Consider the following 23,538-nt stretch of genomic DNA (forward strand, 5'->3'; position numbering starts at 1 on the left):
GGTGAATCCTTGCCAGCGCACATGACAATCCATCTAGAGAAGGTTTGTTTTGTGATAGCTAATCCTAACCAATGACCAGCATAACCAATAAAAAGCTGATCATCTTGGAACATATTTGCAATCCTTGTGATATAGAAATGTAGAACCCTCTTTGGGTCTAAACAATGAAGTAGATGGATGAGGAGGAGGATAAAAAGAAGGTAGTGCAATACATTGTGCCATTTGAAATTCTGACACAACCTTAGACAAGAAAGATGACTTTTAGGTTGTTTGGAAGGTAGAGGCTGTAGCTCACTTACCCTATGGGCAGATGTTATAGCCACAAAAAGGCAGTTTTTAGGGTGAAAATCCTTAGAGGGCACAAATGTAAAGGTTCAACGTGAGCTCCCATAAGAACTCTTAGTACAAGATTTAGATCCCATGATGACACGATGAAGGGAGCAGGTGGGAACAAATTTGTTAAGCCTTTCAGAAATTGAGTCACAATCGGTACTTTGAAATATGATCCCTCATCGGGAGATCTTCTGAAAACTGAAAGGGCCGCTAAATAGCCCTTCACTTCCCAGAATGGGTAAAGTGAAGTAGGAAAGTTAAAACCTGGGGAAGTTTACATGAGAAAGGATCTAGTTTCTTTTAGCTGCACCAGCTGCGAAATGTATTCTAACGGCAGTGGTACAGGGATTTAGTTGCTGGTCTTCTCACCGAAAGCAACACTTCCATTACGTCTTCCAGAAGGTCCCAATCCGTATATATCTCACCCTTTCAGATACCAGACGTGAAGACTGAGAGTCCTGATTACTGGGTGAAGAATGTGACCTTCCTCTTGAGAGAGTAGGTCCTCTCTTTGGGAAAGATGAATTGGAGGGCAGATGGCCATTTCCAGAAGGTCCGTGTACCATGTTCTCCTTGCCCAATCTGGAGCAATAATGATCATGTTTTTCCCAAACTTTTTCAACCTCTGTATTACGTGAGGAATGACGGGAACTGGCGGAAACGCATACAGTAGTGGAAATTCCCATTCCACTACGACGCACCCCTATGGCTCCTCACTGGGGAAATTCCCTGGAGAATAGCTTGCACTTACTGTTGACAATGGTCGCAAACAGATCCACTTGAGGAGTTCCCCAAAGGGCGAAGATCTCTTGAAGGACTTCCTGAGCTAGTTCCCATTCGTGGGAGATCGAGCATCTGCCGCTGTGTTCTTTTCTCCAGGTAGATGAACTGTCAAAAGAGTTATTCCGTCTCTTAATGTCCAGTGCTGCATTGCCTCTCTGCACAGGATCAGTGATCCTACGCCCCCTCTCTTGTTGAGGTAATGCATGGCCACTGTGTTGTATGTCATTATCAGGACACTTTTCCCCCGTATCGAGGGCAGGAAGGCCAACAGCGCTAGTCTGATTGCCCTCAGCTCCAAAAGGTTGATTTGGAGTCTGGACTCTGACTGAGATCAGTGTCTGCTTATTGAAAGCCCTCTCATGTGCGCTCCCCACCCTGTTAGTTGAGGCGTCCGACACAACTGTCGTCTCCAGCCATGGTTGCCAAAAATGTTCTCCTCTCATCACATTCTCCCGGTTGGCCCACCACAGGAGATCCTGGACGACCTTTGTCGGGACCAGGAGAAGGTCTGTCATTCTGACAGAGAATTGAGACCACTGGGATCTGAGAGCCCACTGAAGGGATCTCATTCTCAGATGGGCTTCTTGCAGCAGAAAAATACAGGACGCTATGGGGCCGAGCAACCTTAGGAAGTCGTAGGCCGGATGACGTTGGGCACTCTGACATTTTTGGACCATCTGCAAAAGATGCTGAGCCCTTAACTCAGGTAGCAAAGCTTTTCCAGAGGTTGAATCCAGGACTGCTCCAATAAACTGAAGCTTCTGAGAGGGTGTCAAATGGGATTTCTTGAAGTTCAGGGAGAAGCCCAGCTCATGGAGGAGGTGGCAGGTGCTCCTGAGATGACCCGGGCACTGAGAAACGGCTCTGATCAGCCAGTCAACACTGGACATGGTAAGACAGTCTGCCCCCTACCACAGATCTGTGGTTGAAGGAGTCATTTTGCTGCTCCACCTGCAGTTGAGGGTAACTCAGCAGCTGCTGAATGTGGAGTCCTTCCTCCTCTACCTCTTCCACGATAGGGTCGTCCTTGACCTCTTTGTAGAAACTGACCTCTTCCCCTAGTTCTGGAGGAATGGAAACAAAAAGAGCACTCTCTCCATCGTTGACCTGTAGGGTGAGGTTGTCTTATTGCCTCCCCTAAAGATTTTTCTAGACTGCTATCGGCCTTCTCCCCAAAAAGAGAAGTACTGTCAAACGGCATGTCTAGCAGACGTGCCTGCACACCTACAGAAAAATACAGATTTTCTTAACCAGGACATACGTCTAAGTACTGTGCTGGCAGCCATGGCTCTACTGGACGAGTCCACGGTATCTAAACTACATTGAAGAGCTTGCCTCATGGCATCTTTGCCATCTTGTATCAGGCTTAAAAAAACCTTTGCTCTCCTCTGCCTCTGTTATGTGTTGTGCTTACTGGGTAAGACATTACCTAACTATTATCTGATTGCTCCATAAGTGTATAGCTGAGATTAATCCAAACTTATTATACCATATCTCATTTGATTCCTCCATTAGGAACTTATTCTGTCTTCAATGAGAACGCATCCCCCATGCTCCCCAGCTGGGGAAACCTGCTGTGGAACCTCCGGCACTTGGTGTTCGTCGCCATCGCAAACAGATTGATATGGGGATTGCCCCATCGTCGAAACAGTAGGTCCACCTGTCTCTGCCAAAGCTCCCACTCGTAGCAAGACCGCAGCTCCCTGCTGAGTGAGTCAGTGACAGTGCTCTTCACTCCTGCCAGATGAAAGGGTACCAGAAGCATCCTCTGGGCAATGGCCCAATGCCATAATCCTGCGCTTCCTTGGAGAGAGCTGGGTATCTGGTTCCCCCTTGCTTCTGAATGCAGAACATTGTGGTGGTGTTGTCGGTGAAGACCCGCACTACCTTGCCCTTGAGGGACAGAAGGAATGACTTGAGGGCCCAAAACACGGCTCAGAGCTCCAGGACGTTGATGTGCAACGACTTCTACTTTGGGAGCAAAAGGCCTCTTGCGTGGAGATTTCCGGTATGTGCGTCCCATCCCTCCCGGGAGGAGTCCATTGTCACCATCTCCTGGTGAGCTGGGGTTTGAAAGGCCGTGCCCGCCGCGAGATGTGTGCGGACGCCCCACCACAGAATCGCTCGATGGAATGTCTCGTTGAGGGCTTTCTTGTCCTCGACACTTCCCGCCACTTGCATCCAACAAGAGTCGAGGAACTCCTGCAGCGGCCGCATCCGCAGCCTGCACAGCCGAACGAGGTAGATGCACAACGACATCATGCAGAGCAGGGACTTAATGGACCTAACCCTGGCAACTTCCATGGTCAACAGCCGTTGTAACTTCCCCAGGATGGCTTTTATCCTGTCCTCACACGGTGAAGCCAGGCGTGCCACCTTGTTGAGTCTGGCTCCTCCCAGAAACCAAGCGTCCTGCGATGGCACCAAGCGGGACTTCGCATAGTTTATCGAGAACCCCAGTTCTGTGAGCAGGCGGACGGTCTTCGCTGTGTGCTCGAAGGCGAGTTCCCTTGACTTCGCTTGGATAAGCCAATTGTCCAGATAGGGGTAGACGTGGATCTCCTGAATACACTTTTAATTGTCCAATACTTGTCTCTTGCAGATGTTTTCTTCTATTTAAATCTTAGGGAAATATGTCTTATGTCCATGACTCATCCGTCTGCCTCCCTTCGTGCTTTGCAGCAATTCCTTAAAAATAGCCTACTTGATTGCAAGCCAACATAGGCTCCTCTTGTTTTGCACACAAAGCCATTCTACCAGCATCTCCTCACTCTCCAATCCTGATCAGCTCCTGAGGTAGTTGAATTAAATATTTACATGAACCGGCATCCATTTTCCAATAATGGCTGTCCTTGCCACGTTATATCTTCCTCTACAGCAAGCTTCTATGCATCTTTTTTATGTAGCGTTACTGCGTATTTAAACTTATTGGTCAGCAAGTTACTTTATCCTTCTTTTGTGTTCATGATCACGTTATCGTTTCATACATGTTTCTCTTATCACTTCAGTTACATCGTCACTCTTAAGTATTTTTATATCGTTTCAGCATGGCTTCATATATCTTCTTTTTTAAATCACTTTGCCCATGTGAGATTTCACTCAGTGCTCTATGAGGTCCAATGGTGCATGCTGACATCCTTCCATAAAGCATCTTTCACACTTTCAGTGTGAGGGTACATTCGGTACAGCTGTCTGAGTGCATATCATCTCTCATACACTCGATGCGGTATAGTCATAACACATGGAGTCCCACATAGAGCCCTTCTCCTGCTGTTCCAGTATGACGGTGGTGAGGGGGCAGGAGCTGGTGAAAATGCCTCCACCTGCTCCTCTACAGAGTGGAAAAGGGGAGAGAGCTTGAAGTTAGCTTGTTATCTTTAGCTATCTATATACAGTATGACGTATGATGAACTGATACAATTTGGTGCATATATAATGGCAAAGTGATATCTGATTGCCATAAAACAGCACATTATGTTCAATCTAATAGAAGGAGAGAAGCTGACACTTTGCATGTTTAAAACAGCAATTTGTGTACTTTGTAAGAAATCAAAGTGCCATAGACCAGTTAGAACGCCCTACCACCCTGGTACATACATTCAAGAAGCAAGGACTGTGTGTTACTGGTTGAATCATAGGGAGAAGTTAAAAGCAGCAATTCCTCAGGGACTCAAGAGTACAGAATTGTCCAGCAGGCTGGTAACTCTCCTTTTCCTGGTTAGTCCAATCTGGCAATAAGCAAGGGTGCATCATCTTGTCGGGGGCTGCTTGAGACACTTGAGTTCTGCCATTAAAGTTCCATTCCATATAAATAAACACCAGAAAAAGTGTATAAGGTGGGTGGCCAGAGCATAGCACATCACGCTACTCCTAGAATCTACCTTTATCCATACACTTAAAAAGCTATTTAAGTGCAGCTGTGATTTCCCTTCCTCATTTCACTTTTGTAAGATTGACTCATTGCATTGCTTGGCAGATTCAGTTAAGCTGCTGGAGCACACACATCCATATGTTGTATGATAGCATATGAAAATTACGATATGAAAATTACCATACCTGTGATGTTTGGGGTCGGCGGTCACTGTGATAAAAGGTGGAGTGTCCTCCATTGCATCAAAATATTCCGTCTCATCATCTTCATCGCTTGTGTCCTTTATGACCGGATGTACACCCCCTGTAAAAATAAAACAACATTCATACCCTGAACTTACTGTGCAAAAATGTAATTTACTTCAATGGTATGCCAGCTAAAGACAGTGATACAAACACATCAACCAATGAAGTAGAGATTGCTAAAGGAAAATGTATCATTAGTAACAACTGGTTTTCAGGCATTGGTGCTCCATGGTGGTGACACTGACATATTCCTCGTCACCAGCAATTCGTCACCTCTGTGTCAAATGCCACCTGTATACACCCATGTTCATGGAATTTCCCAGGCAACGTCATTATATTACCATTGTCCTGAGTTGTCAGAGCTCCTCAACCTTATGCTATGTTATTTATCTGTTATACTGAGCATATCACCACCGTAGTGGTTTTAAAGCATCAAGCCATGTCCGTGTAGAGGTGAATTGTGACCCCGCCCAACAGGTAACCAGACTGTGGGGCGAAAAGCAAACATGGCCAAGGACAGCCGGAAAGGGGAAGAGTGGGGAAAATCAGGGAGAAAAAAACATGCAATTTACAACAAGCAAGGAAAAAGAAACAAAAGGGTGAGTGAAAGTGATTTTTGAGATGAACATATAGTATTCACTGTTTTAGCCAGAAGATTTACAATCAAAAGAAGGAAGGAAAGCGTCCATTAATAGAGGACTAAAGGTGTGCTCAAGAGTTCCTGGGGGTTATGGAGGCTACCAAACTTATAAATCATATGGGATCCCCGCCTGCTGATGGCTGGAAAGCACTCTGGTAAAGCATTTACTAAACCTGCATATGCTGCGGTGAACCAGAACAAGGAGTCAGATTCAAGGGTTTTATTTTTTACTAGAAAGATAATGTCTATCTGCCCCTATTGCTAAGAGGGATTTCCCAGCCTACAAACTAAATTAAGGGTGCTCGTTAATTGTCAAAAGAAAAAAGTACTGCTCAGTCCAAATTCAATTCACTATCTGGCTGTTTCATCCAAATTGTTCGAAAACAATTCGCCAAATGGTACATTTGGGCCAATTCGGCTAGTACCATTAGTTCAAAGACGAAAATACCAAACATGAAGAGCGGGAGGTTGCAAGGGTGTCCCCTGCTCCCCAAGTTCTGTATTTTCAGCCTCGGGGTTGCAGGGGTGACCCCCGCTTCCTTTATGTTGGAAGGGGGGAAGAAAAAAGAAAAAGGGACCCTGCAGCATCACCTCTGACGAGCGTTAGAGGGACGGAACTGATGTTGCAGGGTACATGAGAGGCAGCGGCCGACGAAGAAAAGGTACATAGGGGGGTTGTGGGTCTACAGGTGGTTTTAGGGGGGACATTTTTTTTGTTTTTACAGACGAGGTAAAAAGGTATTTGCAGTGAAATTCACTACGGTCAATTGCGCCACAATTCGTTTTACCTCTGTAAAACAACCCCAAACAACTGGCTCTACCACATAAGAGTAAAACAACATAAAATTCAGCAAGAGCCGTAGCCTCCTAGCTCTTGCTTTGTCTGGCCAATGTTAGTTGGGTCTCTCCCAAAGTACTGTTCGTTAGACAAATGTTTGTTCTAAACAGTTCACAAAAGAAAGGTTTTCAAGTCTTCTTTCCAGGTTCCTTAACAAGTCTTTACATACACCAAGGCCCTCATTATGAATCTGCCGGTAACCCAGCGGGTTACCAGTAGACTCACCTTACTTTACCTTACTGTTTCCGCCGCCCCCTATATCCCGGTAATACTGAGATATTACGAGTGACGGAAAGCTGGTAAGTTCCCATTCCCGTGGAGTGCCATAGGACTCCACAGGAATGGGAACCCTGAAGCACCGGCACCATTAGTAACGGTGCTTCAGTGAAAAATCTGCCGGTAAATGCCAGAACTACCGGCAGGTCAGACCTGCCGGTAGTTCACAGCCCCTACCGGCAGACTTGTAGAAAAGTCTGCGACGGAAATGTTTGCATGGGAAATGTACGCACTACAAATGTTTGTACATTTCCCATGCCAAAGTCCAACAGAAACCCACCCATACATAGACCCCACACCCGCACGCACAACACACCCACAACACACCCCTAACACCCTACTTACCTTTCCTTCCATTGCGCTGTGTCCCTACAGAGTTGGTTCCCTTTCATTTCTGTGATCGGGAACCAGCGCTGCAGGGTCTTTTTCTTTTTTCTTTTTTTGGGCAGCTGCAGGGGTATCCCCAGCAACACCCGCTCACTATACTACATAGTATAGTGAGCGGGGTGTTGCGGGGGACACCCCCGCAGCCCCATACCGACCACACCGAAACACCTAACACGAAAAGTTAGAACTTTCTGTGGTGTGTGTTTTAGGTCTTTTGGTGGGGTTGGTAAGTTTTATTCGGACATTTCGTCCGAAACCTTCGCCGCCACTTCACATGTGGCAGCCAGGGGTTCTGTGCATTGGAAATATGATTCTTTTCGCATGTTGCCATGCAGAGGATGGCTAGGCTGGGAGCAACTGGTGCCCCCATGGCGGTCCCGTTGGTTTGCAAATAAAATTGATTGTCAAACGCAAAGAGGTTTTTACAACGAGCTAATGTCATGAGCTCAATGATAAAGGAAGGGGGGACGCAGGATTGGAGATTTGTCTCAACTAAATGTTCGTAGATGCAATCGATGGCTGCCAGCTGTGGGAAACTGGTATATAAAGATATTGTATCCATCGTGACCAGAAATTGGGTCAAGGGATTGAAATCTAGGGTTTGTGTGAGTGGTGTCCCTGAGATAGGAATCTGTCATGATGCTCATAGGTTTTAGGAAGGCATCCACAAATTTACAAAGAAGCTCCAATATTGAGCCACAGCCAGAAACAATTGGTCTACCAGGTGGGTTCTGGGCATCTTTATGTATCTTGGGTAGCTTCCCATAATGAATCAAGGACTATGTGTTTCAGAATGCAATGAAAAACACAGGATTGTATGAGCATCTCTCGAATATGCTGGCATGTATAGTTCATTCCATATTATCCAGGACTCTTGGTTGGCCTCCTGGTCTTTTTGTCTTCACTGTGATTTCATATACACACAGACATAACATTTTTCTATTTTCATAAAGCTTTTCAAGCAACTGTTCTCTAACTTTCTTGTATGTACTGGATTTAATCATTTTAAGACAGCAGGATTGCAGCAAGAAATTGACATTTTAGGTGTTCTTCACAATATGTAGTTCTCAGGATAAAGAGGACTAATGGTCTGCACAAGTGCAACAGAAAGTAAACACTGCTCTTACCATGCATACCTTCCATTCCTGCCCCTGCAACCTTCTAGCCAGGGGAACCAATAGGGGAACCATGGGTACCACAAGGGGAGCCATGGCTTGAGCAACCCTTTTGCGACCTCAACTGATGTCCCTGGAGTGGAATACAAAGAAGCAGGGAATGTGCTTGTGGTAAGAGTGACTTATACAACAAAGGACTGAAGAAGGGGATGAAAAGCCAAAGAGGCCCTTCCCACAGTGCCCTGCACATGGTGTCAAGGTTTTTTTTTCACTACAGGTGTGGAGTGAGACTGTTTTCAGGGTGCCGTCTTCACCTTCATAATGCCTAGGATGAGAGCAATACCCAATCTTTTCATCTGTAACGGATGACCAGGGCAAGCACTTTCTCACCTGCCCCAGCAGAGTACGGAAGACCTTATCACTGAAGAGTTCTTCCTCATCCAGGATCTCCTCATGCTCCAAAGATGGATCAGGTTCCACAAACCTGTAAGCAAGCAGGCTGTGCTGCACAAGGCCTTGATGAACAGGTTAACAGGTGAAAGCAGCTTAGAATCAGCTCGGATGGACCCAGATCTAGGAACGGTATTCAGACCATAGGTGTTGGAGGAGCACAGAGTTAGAGGGGCACAGGGCGCACAGGACCCAAAAGAATCTTGTAAGATCATGTCCTGTAACATGCCCTGAAAGTAAAGCCTGACAGGAACGGATGTAAGGAAAAAAAGTCTGAAGAGTCCCATCTCATTCATGGGAGGTCGGGCCCTCTAGATTATTCTTTCCAGGCTTCTGCCATGCAACTCATTCTGTATCATGGGAGCAGGGATACATGTATCTGGTGTCTCCTAGACTAGTCTATCGTCCAACAGGACCATCGCCAGCAAAGGCCTTAGATGCGGGAAGGGGACACACTGTATCTCCCCTTTGGGAATGTTGAACACCTTACATGGTGACACTGCTCGGACACAGATAAGTTAGCGGACTACGGTGTCATCATAAGATTTCATTGGGTTCAGGTTTATTTTACTTTCTGCATTAGCATCCTGCTGCAGCCCTGTGGTGCTGCCATATGGCTGTACACCCGGACCTCCCTGTAAAAAGACATATATCTGTCCTGCAGAAGCCAGACTGATGATTCTACGTGCTTGTAGCTTGCACTTTGATTTACACACGTTTACCCATTTGGCCAGGCTAACAAAGTACTATGTCTATGTGAGGGTGACAAGGCAGCGAGATCCCGCTCCAGCCACCCTCTGCGAGGCACATTGGGAGCAGCCGGACCATCCTTGCCATTAGCAGTTCGTCACTGTCACACCACAAGAGAGGAATTCACCACACAATGTTACAATACCCCTAATCAACCTGCATGTTGGCTTCACATGCATGTTTTTATGAAATGAGGCCAAGCAGTGTTAATAGCACCTTGCCAGCTTCTCACATGTTACCAGAACATGCAAAGGTCTCTGAACGAATGGTTTGTAGCTTTTTTTCTCTTGCAGCATATAGCAGTACTGCTCCAAAAGCAGTTAGTTCATTATGGATTTAGAACAGGCGGGTCACCCTCTCTCTAAGATAAACTGTAACTGGCTTATTACAATAGTTCTGATATATTCTGTATAACCACAAGTCTTTGGGCCTCATTACGGTTTTGGAGGTAGCCATGGCGCTATTAGTGCCATGGCTGCCTCCAAACTCCTTCCGACTCCGCCCTGGTGAATGGAGCAATTACTGGTCCATTCCAAGGTTGGCAGGACCGGTAATTCCCTATTCACCAGGGCCAAATTCAAGTGCGTGTAACTTAACTTTAAGGCACATAACAAATTCAAGTGCATTTAACGTATCTGTCAGGGGCAGAACAGAGTTTTCCTGTGGATCATTCATGCTGTTCAGTTTCCCAGGATGCCGGTGTAGAGATTTAACACAGATGGACGAGTTCATGGGGGTGAGTCAGAACAGCAGATAAACTGCAAGGATAACCACCAATCAGGCTTCCTCTGTGGATGCAACCTTTACTAGAGTTTCTGGAACATGGAGTTCTGGGAAAGGTAGTGCTGAATCTCTCGGTTCCTGCAACCAGGAGTGTCCAAAGGTCTATTCTGTATTCTGCATTATGTCTCTTCAATGTAGTGGCCCATTGTTTTCTTTGTAAAGCACTATATATTTGATGCATCTCCGCTGCGTGTGTCTAGAGCTGAGGACTTCTCGCTACCCTGACCATCTTTTGTTATGTAATGCTTTGAATGCTAGCATTGCCATGTGTAAAGGGAACTGAATTATTTTGCTTCTGCTCTTCGTCTTGTTCCACTTGCATGCAGTTCTCTTCCCCTGGACACCTGTGAAACAGTCCACACAGATTTGTTCAAAGCCAAATTGAAAGTGTACCTCTTCACCTCAGAGTTGTACTCTTAACACACCTCTCATCTGCTTTCGAGTTAACATTTTTCCCTCGCCTCTAACCTGCCTCTGTCCCTCACTTCCTCTGCTTCCACTCTAACACTTCTTCCATAAAGGTCACATCCCTAAGGAAGCTTGCTGTATCTCCTGCCTGCCCTTAAACATGTGTAATGTTGATTGTCCATAACCTATATAAGCCCACCCATTTTTTGTCCTCAGTGATTGGTCCATTTACTCCCCTCCACAACCTGGTCAGAATGTCACTCAAACTCACCCCATTAAAAGTAGCTCACTGATTCCCAAATCTGATGTCGTATCTATTGTACAGTATTTTGCGATCTAAAGAGCATTACTCTTCCCTGTATGTAGTAAATAAATAGTAGATGCCTGACCACTAACCATAATGACAGAATGCTTGCCTTGAGGCAAAGCAGGGGCATTCTAGGGCCACTCCTTCTTAGCAATCTTCAAGTCCTCAGGCCAGGATGCTGGGGATCATAGTTCCCACTCAGTACTGCAATGTACAGGTGTCTATGTGCCCAGCTCTCCTTCCCCCAATTCCCAAGTCAAACAAGCTAAGTGGCTCCAGTGGGGGCCCTGGCCTTCCACTGGACACAGTCAAAGGATTTTGTAGGAAGGGGCTCATCACTTTGGAGGGTGACTTTAATTCTGACTCGGGACAGGACCCCTTAGAGGACAGAGTGATTGCTAAATAAGACCCACAACATAATTAATGGCTTGAAAGTACCCTTCCCACTCAATGGAGTATTTGTCTTCCCTCTCCATTGACAAATGCTTTTACCAGCTGGGTCTGCAAGAACAGGATCTGAGGTGTCTGGGCCGGTCTTAGACATATCATGCACGAGTCCGCTACTGTCTGCACATTCTGACTGTGCCACAACACCTGAAGTAACATTTTGCCAGTGTTCTGTGGGCGTTGAAACCTAGTCTGGAAATACATCAGAGTGGTACAGGGACCAGAGAAGACTTCCTTTAGAGACTTGGTAGGGGGACCGGTTAACCTTTCTGAAGCCTTTGGAGCCTCAGTGCTGTGATTGGTAAAAGTTCCCACCACAACTCTAGCACCAAGGACTGGACTCAGACATTGGGCCATTGGCTTTCCTGTGCAGGATGGTGAAATTAGCCTTGACCGAGGGCCACGGCTCATGAGCAGGATATGGCCCCAGGACGGACACAGGGAGGCCCCTTGGTCTCTTCAGGGATCGGTTTTAAAACCAATTGGAGCAGGCCAACCCAAGTGTATCTAGGAAAAACAACTGCCATGGCCACAGTGAATGCATGAAAAGGGAATTGTCCAAAAAGACCTAAAATAAAAGACCGAATGGGAGATTTGGCTGAATTTCAGACGTTCAAAAAATCCGACCAAATCCCCCATTCGGTGCCAAGAGCTGCGAGGGTGTCCCCTGCACCCTTGTTCAGTATACAGTGAATGGGGGTTATGGGGATGTCCCCCACAGCCAATCCTGTACAAAGTTTTTAAAAAAGTAAAGGACCCTGCAGCGCTGGTTCCCGATCACGGAAGGGAAAGGGAACAGCTGTTGCAGGGACAAAGCGGCTTGTTGGGACACAGTGAAGTGTGCAGCCGCAAGGTAGGTAGGGGCGGAGGTGGGACGGAAGATGTGGGTGGGGTTGGAAGCCTGTGGGTGAAATATTCAGGGGTGAAAAGACCGCAAGTTATTTTAAGAAAAATAACTTTCGGTCTTTTCTCCTTCAAACATTTCAGCCACGGGCTTCTAACCACAATCCCATGAAAGCAGTGCAGACACCGTAAAACTCAACTTTCGCTTCTTCCATGCCACTAAGTCCTCAGAGCGAGCTAAGAAATCTGTACATCTCAAAATGCTGCTCTTGAGAGCACTGTCAAGGGTTGTTTGGGCCCCAGTCATTGTCCGGGTCTGCTTCAGAAAAATGTGCATGCCAGCCATTGCATCTATTAAAGCCAACAATTTGTGACATGAGAAGAGGAGGCACAGAAGCTGGTACAATTTAAAAAAACGATCAGAAAACCAATCTGGAACACCTGGAAGGTCTAGATGGGGGAACATGGGTGTTGTAAAAGGTCTCCACTCCAGCACAGACGAAAAGGTGTGGGAACCCTGTGGTGTGAAAGGAAGGAGCAAGGCCTGGGTGCAAGCAGTGTCTCCACACTTGCGTCACACAGCAAAACATTAATACAGAGGTTACAAAGATATACTTCAAATCAGCATATGACAAGGCTCTACATTAGATCGGACTTCTATTTTCGAAGATAAGGTCAGCACAATTTTAGAAAATGGAAATACCAGTCGCACTGATGATCCCATAACATGTATTATCAGATACACTATGGACAATTTCATAGTGAGAAAGATTAATCTAAAGCACTGGCATTCAATATTTATCACCTAATATTTCAGATTGAACCCTGCCATTTAGAGACTCAATTTAGAATGACTTTGGTAGACAGAAGAACCAATTGGTTATGAAATTCCTCCAAGATTTTCTTTAGGTGTGAAAAGTGTAATATGGTTGATTATGTAACTTTGACTAAACAGGAGTTTAAACACATGTATTAGATAAAAAATATCAAATGAGGAAATGTATTTCATTCACTTTCCCATACATCCGATTTATGACAGTTTGTCCTTATAAAAAATAATACTGAGTCTGCTCACAATGACTATGCAGGAATATATTATAGCCATTAAGCACAGGGATAGCATATCCAGTGGCAATACATTTTGGGATGTGCCAGGGGGCCTGTACTGTGAGTCTTTTGTGTTTTGGTTTTAAGTACATAAAAATGAGCAAAAGCAGTAGTAATGCTGAACTAAATGTCAGACAGCAAGAGAGTAAGTGGATTCCCAACTTGGTCTGAAAACAACTGGTTGAGCGAAATGTAGATGTGCAATTGCTTTGCTTCTTGTGTTTCTTAATTTAGCTTACAATAAAGTATGGCATGTGATGAGTACATCTGTAATTAACGCTATGCCAGAAACAGGTTTTCTTTACTGACCAGCATACAACCATTTGCCTGTTTTGAGACCTACTGTTTTTGTATGGGTAAATATGGACACAAATAGCAGTACATTGTCGCTGATAAAACAGGTCAATAGCCCAAGAGGGGCAATGCCTTCTTGTTGACAGGTAACTATAATAATATATTTGATGCATGAATTCTGAGAACTGTAATTTTTGAAAATGCACATCATGTTTAATTATGTTAGCCAACAAATCTGAGGTTTTGCTTACAATTTGCACATAATGAAGCAAAACAGCATTGGGCTGTTTACTTGTTATTCGTTTATGGCATATGTACCATCACTTTTAATTGTTGTGATAGTGTCATAGGAAATAGTTCAGCATTCAGAGAATTTACTTAGGACAACTTCAGCTGCTCAAGAGTTTATCCTTTTAAAAAGCCCGGGGATCAGCGTGGAACGCTGCTGGTGAGCATCTATATTTTATGGACTTAATCTGTAGCAATGATGTATACGTTCCCATACTCCTGTCTTTCAGGGGTTTCTAAGTTGACATCTGAGGTCATCATGTGGCCCTTGTGAATGTTGGTTCTGTTTAATTTGGGGCGCCTTTGGCCAAATATCTTTGTAAGATCAATTATGCAATGTTACATTAAAGAGAACTGTGTAGCATGATGGTGAATGGCCTGGTGAGCCGTGGTTGCTCTAACTTGGTGGGCTTCATAATCTTAATAATTCAAGAGATGGACATACAAACAGCTCAGGATACCATGCTATAGGCTATGCCAACCAAAATCAAATTCGTAGAGATGACTACTGTCAAGTGGTGGCCATTGATCAACAAAGAAGCCAGACATAGAAACACACTGGGCTGCAAAAATAAATGAGTAGGGTCTGAGTTAAACTGAAAGTAGATGTGTTCAAACAAAAGTTCTTCTAGTTCTTAGCAAGTCCGGGGCCAGGCCCCAGAAAATCAATCCACTAAACACTGAGTTTACGGTCTCTGGGTTTAGGCTCTCCCAAACTGTCCTTTAGGGCCTTCTCATTGTGGGTTTCTGAGGAATTCCTGAAAACTTTCCCACAGCATTCAGGGTCTGCTTTCCTTGGTTCTCAGTTTGGGTTTAAGGATTCCCACCCTGTTTCCTATAATTAATCCTTTCTTCACAATGCTGGCCTCCACCCCCAAACCAGCACTGGATTGGATTGGAGCCCGTTTGAAGAATTCTGCAATGGGAACTATGAGTGGCATATTTTCCAGAGAGGAGCAGAGGCATGGGAGTATAGAAGGCTCCCATAAAGTTGGCACAGGGTTGTTAAAATGTCCCTCACTCCCTCTCCGTCTCCCAGGGTTTTGACCTTCCAGTAGCCAGTCCATTCGCTTTATCTCCCCTGGCATCTCGCCTCAAGCCTTGGTCCCACAATGCTTTGCAATACATTGTCTGTCTTCTTAGATTTATGCATTTTGATCCTAGGGTCTGCAACTCCTCTAACAATTTTCCACTCCACAGTTCTCATTACCCCCTCCTCCCCATATCCACCTCATCCACTTCAGCTCTCTAGTTCCTTTACTACCTCCTTCTTTTATCTCACTGATGCAATCCAACATTTCCCTTTTGCTTCTTTTCTCACAGCTCATTATTCATTTCTTCCAACTCTTTCGAAAACACTTCAACCAACTCCAAATCTCTTTCTTTTATCTCCTGTTCTTTTCTTATCCACCTCTTGTTGTTCTCTGTGAAAATGTCCCGTGGGAAAATGTCATCAGGTAGGGGATTTTCTTCCCCTGCACCTGTAAAAGCTTCCCCCCACATATTTTAGGATGGGTACAATTTTCTATTGTAACTCCAGTCATAGAATACTTGGGAAAAGTGATTGATTTTCATGGGAGTGCAAATTTGAGGAAATATCGTCCGCTGGCAACCTTTCCCAGGCAACCTTTTCCCAGGTGACTTTATCACTTGATACTCCTCTTGTCAGTATTTTATAGCCATCTACTCTCTTTCCCCTCTTCTTTACTCCTTTGGGAACCACTCTTATAACAAGTAAGGCTGTGAAACGCTGTACTAACCCTCAATATCCAATCTTCTTTACCCATTCGGCTATTCTCACATAACATTCAGGATCCTCTATGTCTCCATTATCTCTCCCCCTCCTTATCCTGCCCCTTTCTAGCATCCTGGGCTTTCCTTTGTCCAGCCCACTGGGTGTCCTAACTCCCCACCTTTAGGGTCTGTCTTTCCCAGCATTTTGGACCTCCCCTGCAACCTCCTGTTTACTACTTACCACAGTCTTCTGGCTCACTTCCAGCCCCCTGTCTCATATTCTACTCAGGCTCCAGGAACTCTACTCCTTTGTCTTCTTTGTAGCTTGTGCTCCTTCTCCAGCATCTTTGTGCTCTTCTCCAGCCACCAACAAATGAGCTGTTCCTCCTAACACTACCAACTACTCACTGATGAACTGGGTTTTTAAAGGGCCTGGCCCCTCCTTACAGTTTCAATATCGTGTAATGGTTCTCAGGTGTGTCAGATGGAATAGGGATTGACTGACATGATCCACCTTTGACGATGGGATACAGCTCTGGGGTGAGACTTGAGATTGGCATGTCCCACCCCCAGACCCTCCTTGTTCTGCCTGGCAAACCCTGATCCTGCCTTCCAACCTCCATCTGGGTGAATGGAACTAAGATGTGCAGGTCTGGTGTAGGGAACCTGGGAGTCATAGTTCTCAGGTCCCCAGTGTTGGCAATGACTGGCCTGAACGCCTTGAGCGCCAGGAAGATCGCCAAAAGCTCCAGATGATTTATATGAAGGAACTTGCCTTGGGGCGACCAGAGGTCGGAGACCTGGAGAAGATCCAACGTCGCAACCCACCCCAGAAGGAAGGAGTCCGTCATGATCGTTACCATCGGAGTGGGGTCTTGGAAACGCGCACCCACCGACAGGTTGCTGAGAGATGACCACCACACCAGGTCCACTCTCATGAAAGTCGGAATTGTTATTATCTTGGAGTCCAGATCCACAGCCTGACGCTAAGAACTCCGAAGAGCCATCTGCGTCCGCCTCCTCTTGAGCCGAGCAAGGGGAAGGGCCAATACGCACTAGGCCATGAGGCCCAGAAGCCTCTGGAACCACCAGGCCGACATGCTCTCCGACTGCGCAAACATCTGACACGTGGCCAACAGATCCGCCATTCTGTCCCCGGCTAGGTAAACTCTGCAGTCGATCGTGTTCCAACGAAAACCCAGGAAAGTCAAGCCTGAGAGACCATCATGAAAGATTTCCGCCAGTTCACCGAAAGCCCAAGGTCAAATAGGAGCTGGAGGAGAGACTGAAGATTGCTCGAGGCATTCAACGGACAAGGACTGCACAGCAGCCAATCGTCCAAATACGGATACACATGGATATCCTGTAGCAGAAGATAAGCTGTGATAACCAACATCATCTTCGTAAAGACATGCAGTGCCGAGCTGAGGCTAAAAGGGAGCACTCGGAACTGGAAGGGCTCCTCCACCACGGAAAATCCTAGGTATCTCTGATGAGGATTCCAGATCAGGATATGCATATACACATCCTGGAGGTCCACCACGCTGAGCCAATCGCCCTTCTGTAAAGAGGACTTTATTTGACAGGGCCTGATCATCTTGAATTTCTCTTGGGGTAGAGAGAGATTGAACTGGGAAAGGTCTAGGATGGTGCGCAGGCCAGCCTGGTTGGGTTTGGGAACCGTAAACAGCCGGGAATAGAAGCCCTCCCCTCGCTCCCCTAGAGGAATGCTTTCCACCGCCCTGAGATCCAGTAACTTCTGAATCTCAGCTCTGAGGGAGAGCGACCACGACTGCTGGAAAGGAGGATTGATGGGTGGGGTAGTTAGAAGGGGTAAGCGGAAGCCCGCCCGAGCGACTGACAAGACCCACCGGTCCTCGGTGATGGTCTGGCATGCCTCCCAATGAGACGCAATGCGTCCTCCACCGGGGTCTCGTGCGAGCGGAGAAAACCCTCATTTAGCTGGTTTCTTGGTGGCGGCGCCACCTGAACCTGAGGAGGAGGCTGAGGAGCGGGAGAAAAACCGATTCCGATGCTGCCTTCGGTGGGAATTTCCCAAAGGGGTGTCAACACTACGGGATTTTCGATCTAAAAAACCCTGAAACCAGAGGAAGGTCAAGGCTGTGACAATGATCTGTGTGTCCTGAAAGGTGGTTTTACCAGGACAGACAAGGACTTGGCGGTCTGAGTGCTGTCCTTAGTTTTGTTCAGCTCCACGTCTTTTGTAGAATGAAAGAGCTCCTTGCCATCAAAAGGCAGGTCCAAAAGCTTATCCTGCACCTCCTTAGAGAACTTGGTGGCATGCAGCCAGGCCTGACGAGAGGTATCCATGCCGAGCATAAGGCCCCGGGCCGAGGTGTCGACATGATGCGTCGCAGCCTCCAGTAGATCCTGTGCCAGGACCCTGGCATCCGACAATCCCGCTTTGAAATCTTCAAGCTTTTCAGCAGGAGTAAACTCCTCAAACTCCGACAGACCTTTCCACATTTTCCTATTCGCCCCCGCTAACACCAGTTCTGCATTGGCTTGACACAGCTGCAGGGCTGAGCTAGCGAAAATCTTCCTCCCAAGGGAGTCAAGAAGCTTGTCCTTTTTGCTCAGAACCTGTGTAGCTGTCGTAAAAGAGGATGCTGCAGGTCTGGATTTCAGAGTGGCTGCAGCCAGTACAGTGAAGGAGGGGAGTCGGACATGACGCTAAGGCCACCTCTTCCAAAGAATGGAGCCTATAGCTCGCGTCAGTCTTCTTGTTGACAAACAGTCCAGAGTGTGGTTTCTCCCAGACTTTACGGAACTCTGCCAAAATGTCCTTCTGCAAGAACAAGCCAGTACGCTCCGAAGGAGACAAGGTGAACGCCCCTGAAAGCACGCCCTCCTGCAGAGCGGGTGCCTCAGGCACTGGAACATCCAACAGACACATCATGTCCAGGACCCAGTCGTGAAAGGCTCTGATAGAGCAGGGCTGGTCTTCGCTGTTCTGATCGCCATGTGCGTCGTCCAACAGGTCCGGGTCAGGCTGAGTTACATCAGGCACCACAATGACATTGTCCACCAGGGACAACAAAGGCAGGGGTGGAAGAGTCGGGGGGGGGGGGCCAGCAGGTAAAGGCAGCGCTGGCAGAACCACAGGAACCGCAGCTGGGACCGACAGCGCAGGCGGGCATATCTCCCTAAACAAGCCTCGAAAGTACTCCTTCATGGGGTCAGAACGCATACATTTTTGAAACTTGCCGAAAAAGGCGTCCTCCGCCAATGATTTAGGTGGGACCGGAGGAGGCCTCTCATGAGGGGAGTATTTCTAGGGACATATGGGAGAGGGTTGCCAAGAGGGCCCTTACCCACAGGTGTCCACATAAATCAAGGGCGCCGATGCCGCAGGGAACGAGACGGTAGGGGCATCCGAGCGTTCACCATTTTGTCGGCACCTGAGGAGAACTGTGACACGTGTGGAAGTGAGGCAGGGGTCCCCACAGGTGGGTCAGGGGTCTTCATTTTAGCCTTAACACAAGGAACCTCAGCTGAGCCGGTACTGTGTGGCCTAGGATGTTTCTGTGACATGCTGACAGCCAAACTAGCCTTCAAAGCAGGACCTCGGCACTGCCGGTAAAGGAGGGATTACGGTTCAAAACCTCACGCCTTTCCCCCTCAACAGAACTGGAGTCACCACAAGAGCGGGAACGATGAGGAACACACCTCACCGACAAGACCTTAACAGGCCTGTCAGAACTGTTGGTCACCTTAGCCTCTAAACGAGGGACCTCGGACACGAGTCCGGTAAAAGCCTCTTCACATCGGGCCTCAAACTTCCGTTCGGTATCAATAACCTCAACCAAGGCCTCAGGGCGTACCCCGGTGTTATTACGGGAAGCTCCAGTCAAGGAGACCTTGAAGCAAGCTCCGGTACCCGACGCCTCAGTAGAACTGGGCCCACAAACAGCCCCCACAGGAGGAACCTTGGAATGTAATCCGGTGTCAACAGGCCCCTTGCGGAGGCCCTCAGAGAAAACTCTGGTACACTTTTTAGGCCTGGAAGGCACCTCAGGGCAATCCCCGGTAATAGAGTTTTTGACACTTCACCCAGACCGGGAAGACCCCGGGAACGAGTCCCCCGGCTGGGATGCCCTAAAAAGTAAAGAACTCACTGGGTGTTTCTTCTTCTCGTCGATGAAAGTTTGAAAATGCACCGGGGGAGTATGGTGAAACACCTCCTCCCACCGCTCTAAACGACGTTGAAGTGCCCAGACTGAAAGGGAATCGCAATAAAAACACAGTCCCACCGGTGGTCCGGACCCAAACACTCTAAGCAAAGAGGATGGGCATCCGCCCTAGCGAAGCGTTGCTGACAGGAAGAACAATTTGGAAAGTCTAGCTGAAACAGCATAGACAAACTATCACGCGACCGCTAAACCAGAGCAAGAGAGGAGGAAGCTGGAAAGAAAAAGAAAGTCTTCCGTAGGTGCAAGTGCGTCCAGTCCCGAATGAGCGGAGAAAAGGACTGATGGGCGATGCGCTGGGCGCAGCTAAGAAGGGCAGGGTTACGGCCGCGTGAAGTACCCCACGTAAAAAGAGAGGAAGGACACATTTTAGAAAAGTTTGATGCTTTTTACAAAGTGCTCCGTTCCCGTTCCACAGGACGGAGGAATGTCCCATACGTATGGAGGAAAGGGGACGGGACATAGGAGTAAGAAGATGAACTGGTTGTTAGCTCAAAGGTCAGAGCTCATCTGCCCTTTGCACTGGGGAATGGGGGTACCTCACTTTAGCGAATAATAATCATCACAAGAACTTGCTAACCAGAACAAGGTTAAACGTTCTGCCCATGGCAGTTTCGGATGCACAAGTGGAAGTGTGGAACATCCCAAAGATGAGTTTGTGGGGGCCTTAGAAGATTTGTCACACTTCATTCTGTTCTGTCCTATTTATAGGGACATCAGGAAGCACTGGCTGACGAGCATTCTCACAGAATGCTGCAAAAGGCATTTCAGACCCGCTCCTGCGTACCTACTTTTGATTTTGTCTGCAAGGTGCCTGACTTCCTTTCTCAAGACACAATGTGCAGTCTGTTATTGCGTTTTCTTCCTGGGAGTGGGAGGGGTTTGCTAATGCGATAGCATGTGTATTCAAAGTGGAGGCCAAACCCGGACGGGCGCAGCGGGAGAGAGCCTCGCGCATCAAAGTCAAGCCAAAGTGAAGCCCGTCTGTGCCCGTCCGTGCACAGGACGGGCCTTGGGGTAAGTCGTCCCACCCTGCTCACCCGCATAGGGATGCTCCTCGTTATTCTCACGCTGACTTGTTGAGTCTGGTGCCTAGTGATACCCTTTTGCCCCCTGGGTTCTTACACCTGCTGATAATAATTCAAAGCTGTCGAATGGGGCCACTGATCCCTTTTTGTTGCTTTTTATTAAATATGCGCTCCTTGGTAGCACACGCACAGGAATGTTATGATTGATCTGTTAGATGATTTTAAACCGGATTTACTCTGCATCAAGGAAACCTGGCTGTGTGAGTATTCGGGTCCCTCAGTAGTTCATGCTCTACCTACTAAGTATGATATTATGTGCTGTGGCCGTACCTCCATTCATCCAGGGTGGGGTATGCAGTAATTTTTAAATAATCTTTTACGATTACTGCAATACCTTTTGTGCACATCATCAAGATGGAGGCGTCTTTAGTTTGTATTCTGGTTTCTGCCACTAACATTCTGTTTGTTCTTACAGTCTATCACCCACCTGGCCATGAACTCTCTTTCTGTGATGGCTTCTTAGCGCTAGTATCTGAGCTACAGCTGGAATACTCTTACAGATTGTGAGTGATTTTAACATAGATGTCAAAAAAGTTAGTGATCAGTCTATATCTCATTTTATGGCCTCCATGTCTGATGTAGGCCAATTTCAGCATGTTGTTGAACCCACACATCAGTTGGGCAACACACTTGATCTTGATATTGCCCCTGAGGCACTAGCTCTTATTTTTTCCTTTATTCCTTGTTACCTGGTCAGACCAGTAGGCCTCCTTCTGAGTGGAAAAGTGCCAGTATTCATGGGTACTGGCACTTTACTGGACCGCCCGACTACCGGTTTGCCGGTGGGGCACCTGGGTTACCTCCAGCATAAGCCAGCCACCCTACCAGCAGAAAAAGCCCTCATTACCGGCACTAATGAAGGCAAATCCCCTCATGGAGTCCCATTGGACTCCATGAGGGCATTCACACCGTCACTCCGGCACCTGTAATCCAGCGGCAAAGCCGCCGGACCAGGTGCCGGAAACGGTAACTACATTTGCCGGTATCCTGGCAGCTCTACCACCAGGATACCGGCAATGTCAGAATGAGGCCCATTGTATTGTGCCTTTTCTTATTTGCTTTGAAGCCCCTAAATTTAATCCTAGGAGACAGGAGATCTAGAAGCGCAGGTGGCACTCTGCTTCCATGCAGGATCTAGGCACTTAAGTTAATGCACATTGTGCAAATGCGGATTCCTGCTCGCTAACTACCCTGATACAGGCCTTTAGTAATCCTTTGACTGTACTGCCCCTCGAAGGTTCTTTAAACAGAAAGGCCGTCCGTCTGAACCTTGGTATAATGAGGAATTGAAATCCCTCAGACTCAAGCGTAGAGAGGCTGAAAGGAAATGGAGGGCCTCCTACAAGCCCGTCGATAAAGCCTTATTTCGTCAAGCCATAGCCATTTATCAGAAGGTGATTTTTTCAACTAAGCTGCTTTTCTTCAGTGAGAGAATTGAAGGTGAGATCAACCAGCCTAAAGCACTATTTGATTTAGTATGTATATTGTCCTCCCCTGCTATGGCATGACCTGGAACAATCCTGTCACAGAATCTTTGCGACTATGTCTGTATTCTTTGTGGAAAAGATTATAACTATCTGTGATAAAATCACTGGTTCCTGCCCTCAGACAGGTAGATAAAATACACCATCCTCTGGAACCACATCTAGAGCAGAATGGTCCACTTTTCCACTTCTTTTCCAACCAGCTATGAATATGTTAAAATCTGTGTCCCTGCTTGACCCGATCCCTTTAGCTATCCTTAAAAATACTCTGTCTGACATTGCCCCCTGGGTTATCCAAGCAGTTAGTGACTCTTTTGCTATGGGATTTATTGCTGATGAGATGAAGCATGCGTTAATAATTTGCCTTATTAAAAAGCCATTATTGGATCCATCTGTTCTGTCCAATTTCCGTCCTATTTCACTTCTGTCATTCTTTATTAAGCTGCTTGAATTCCTGTTCTCGCCCCTACTTAGTTTGTTTCTTGAATCCTCAGAATTCTTTAACTCCTTCCAAACTGATTTCCGACCTGGCTGGGGTACAGAGACTGTACTTGTCTTTGTGGTGGACGATATTGCACGCCTTGTGGATCAGGTTGGAGTGGGCGCACTGATTTTGTTAGACCAGTCAGCGCTTTTGACACAGTTGACCACTCCATTCTGATCACTCAGTTGACCAGGGCAGGCCGGTCTGGCCAGGTGCTTGCCTGGTTTACATCTTTTCTGTCTGGGTGTACACCGTCTACTTTTCTATCTCCCTTCAGGGCTCCTCTTTGTCTCCTATCCTGTTCAACATTTATATCCAGCTGTTAGTTGGGTTCATCCACTCCCTTGGTTTCCAGTGCTGCTCCAATGCTGA

The 23,538-nt window shown here is 46.9% G+C and overlaps 1 protein-coding gene across 6 annotated transcripts in view; it reads right to left on the minus strand.

The window, feature by feature from the left end:
* Positions 1-23,538, minus strand: part of OSBP2 (oxysterol binding protein 2) — a 2,072,116-nt gene that overhangs the window by 1,030,744 nt on the left and 1,017,834 nt on the right. For all 6 annotated transcript variants that reach the window (XM_069619135.1, XM_069619136.1, XM_069619134.1 and 3 more), the window contains one exon: positions 5,173-5,290. In XM_069619135.1, coding sequence (XP_069475236.1) covers positions 5,173-5,290 — 118 coding nt within the window. The remainder of the gene's footprint in view (positions 1-5,172; positions 5,291-23,538) is intronic.

This window comes from Ambystoma mexicanum, chromosome 10 (assembly GCF_040938575.1).
Source record: "Ambystoma mexicanum isolate Mex_15411 chromosome 10, UKY_AmexF1_1, whole genome shotgun sequence".
In the NCBI taxonomy this organism is placed as follows: Eukaryota; Metazoa; Chordata; class Amphibia; order Caudata; family Ambystomatidae; genus Ambystoma; species Ambystoma mexicanum.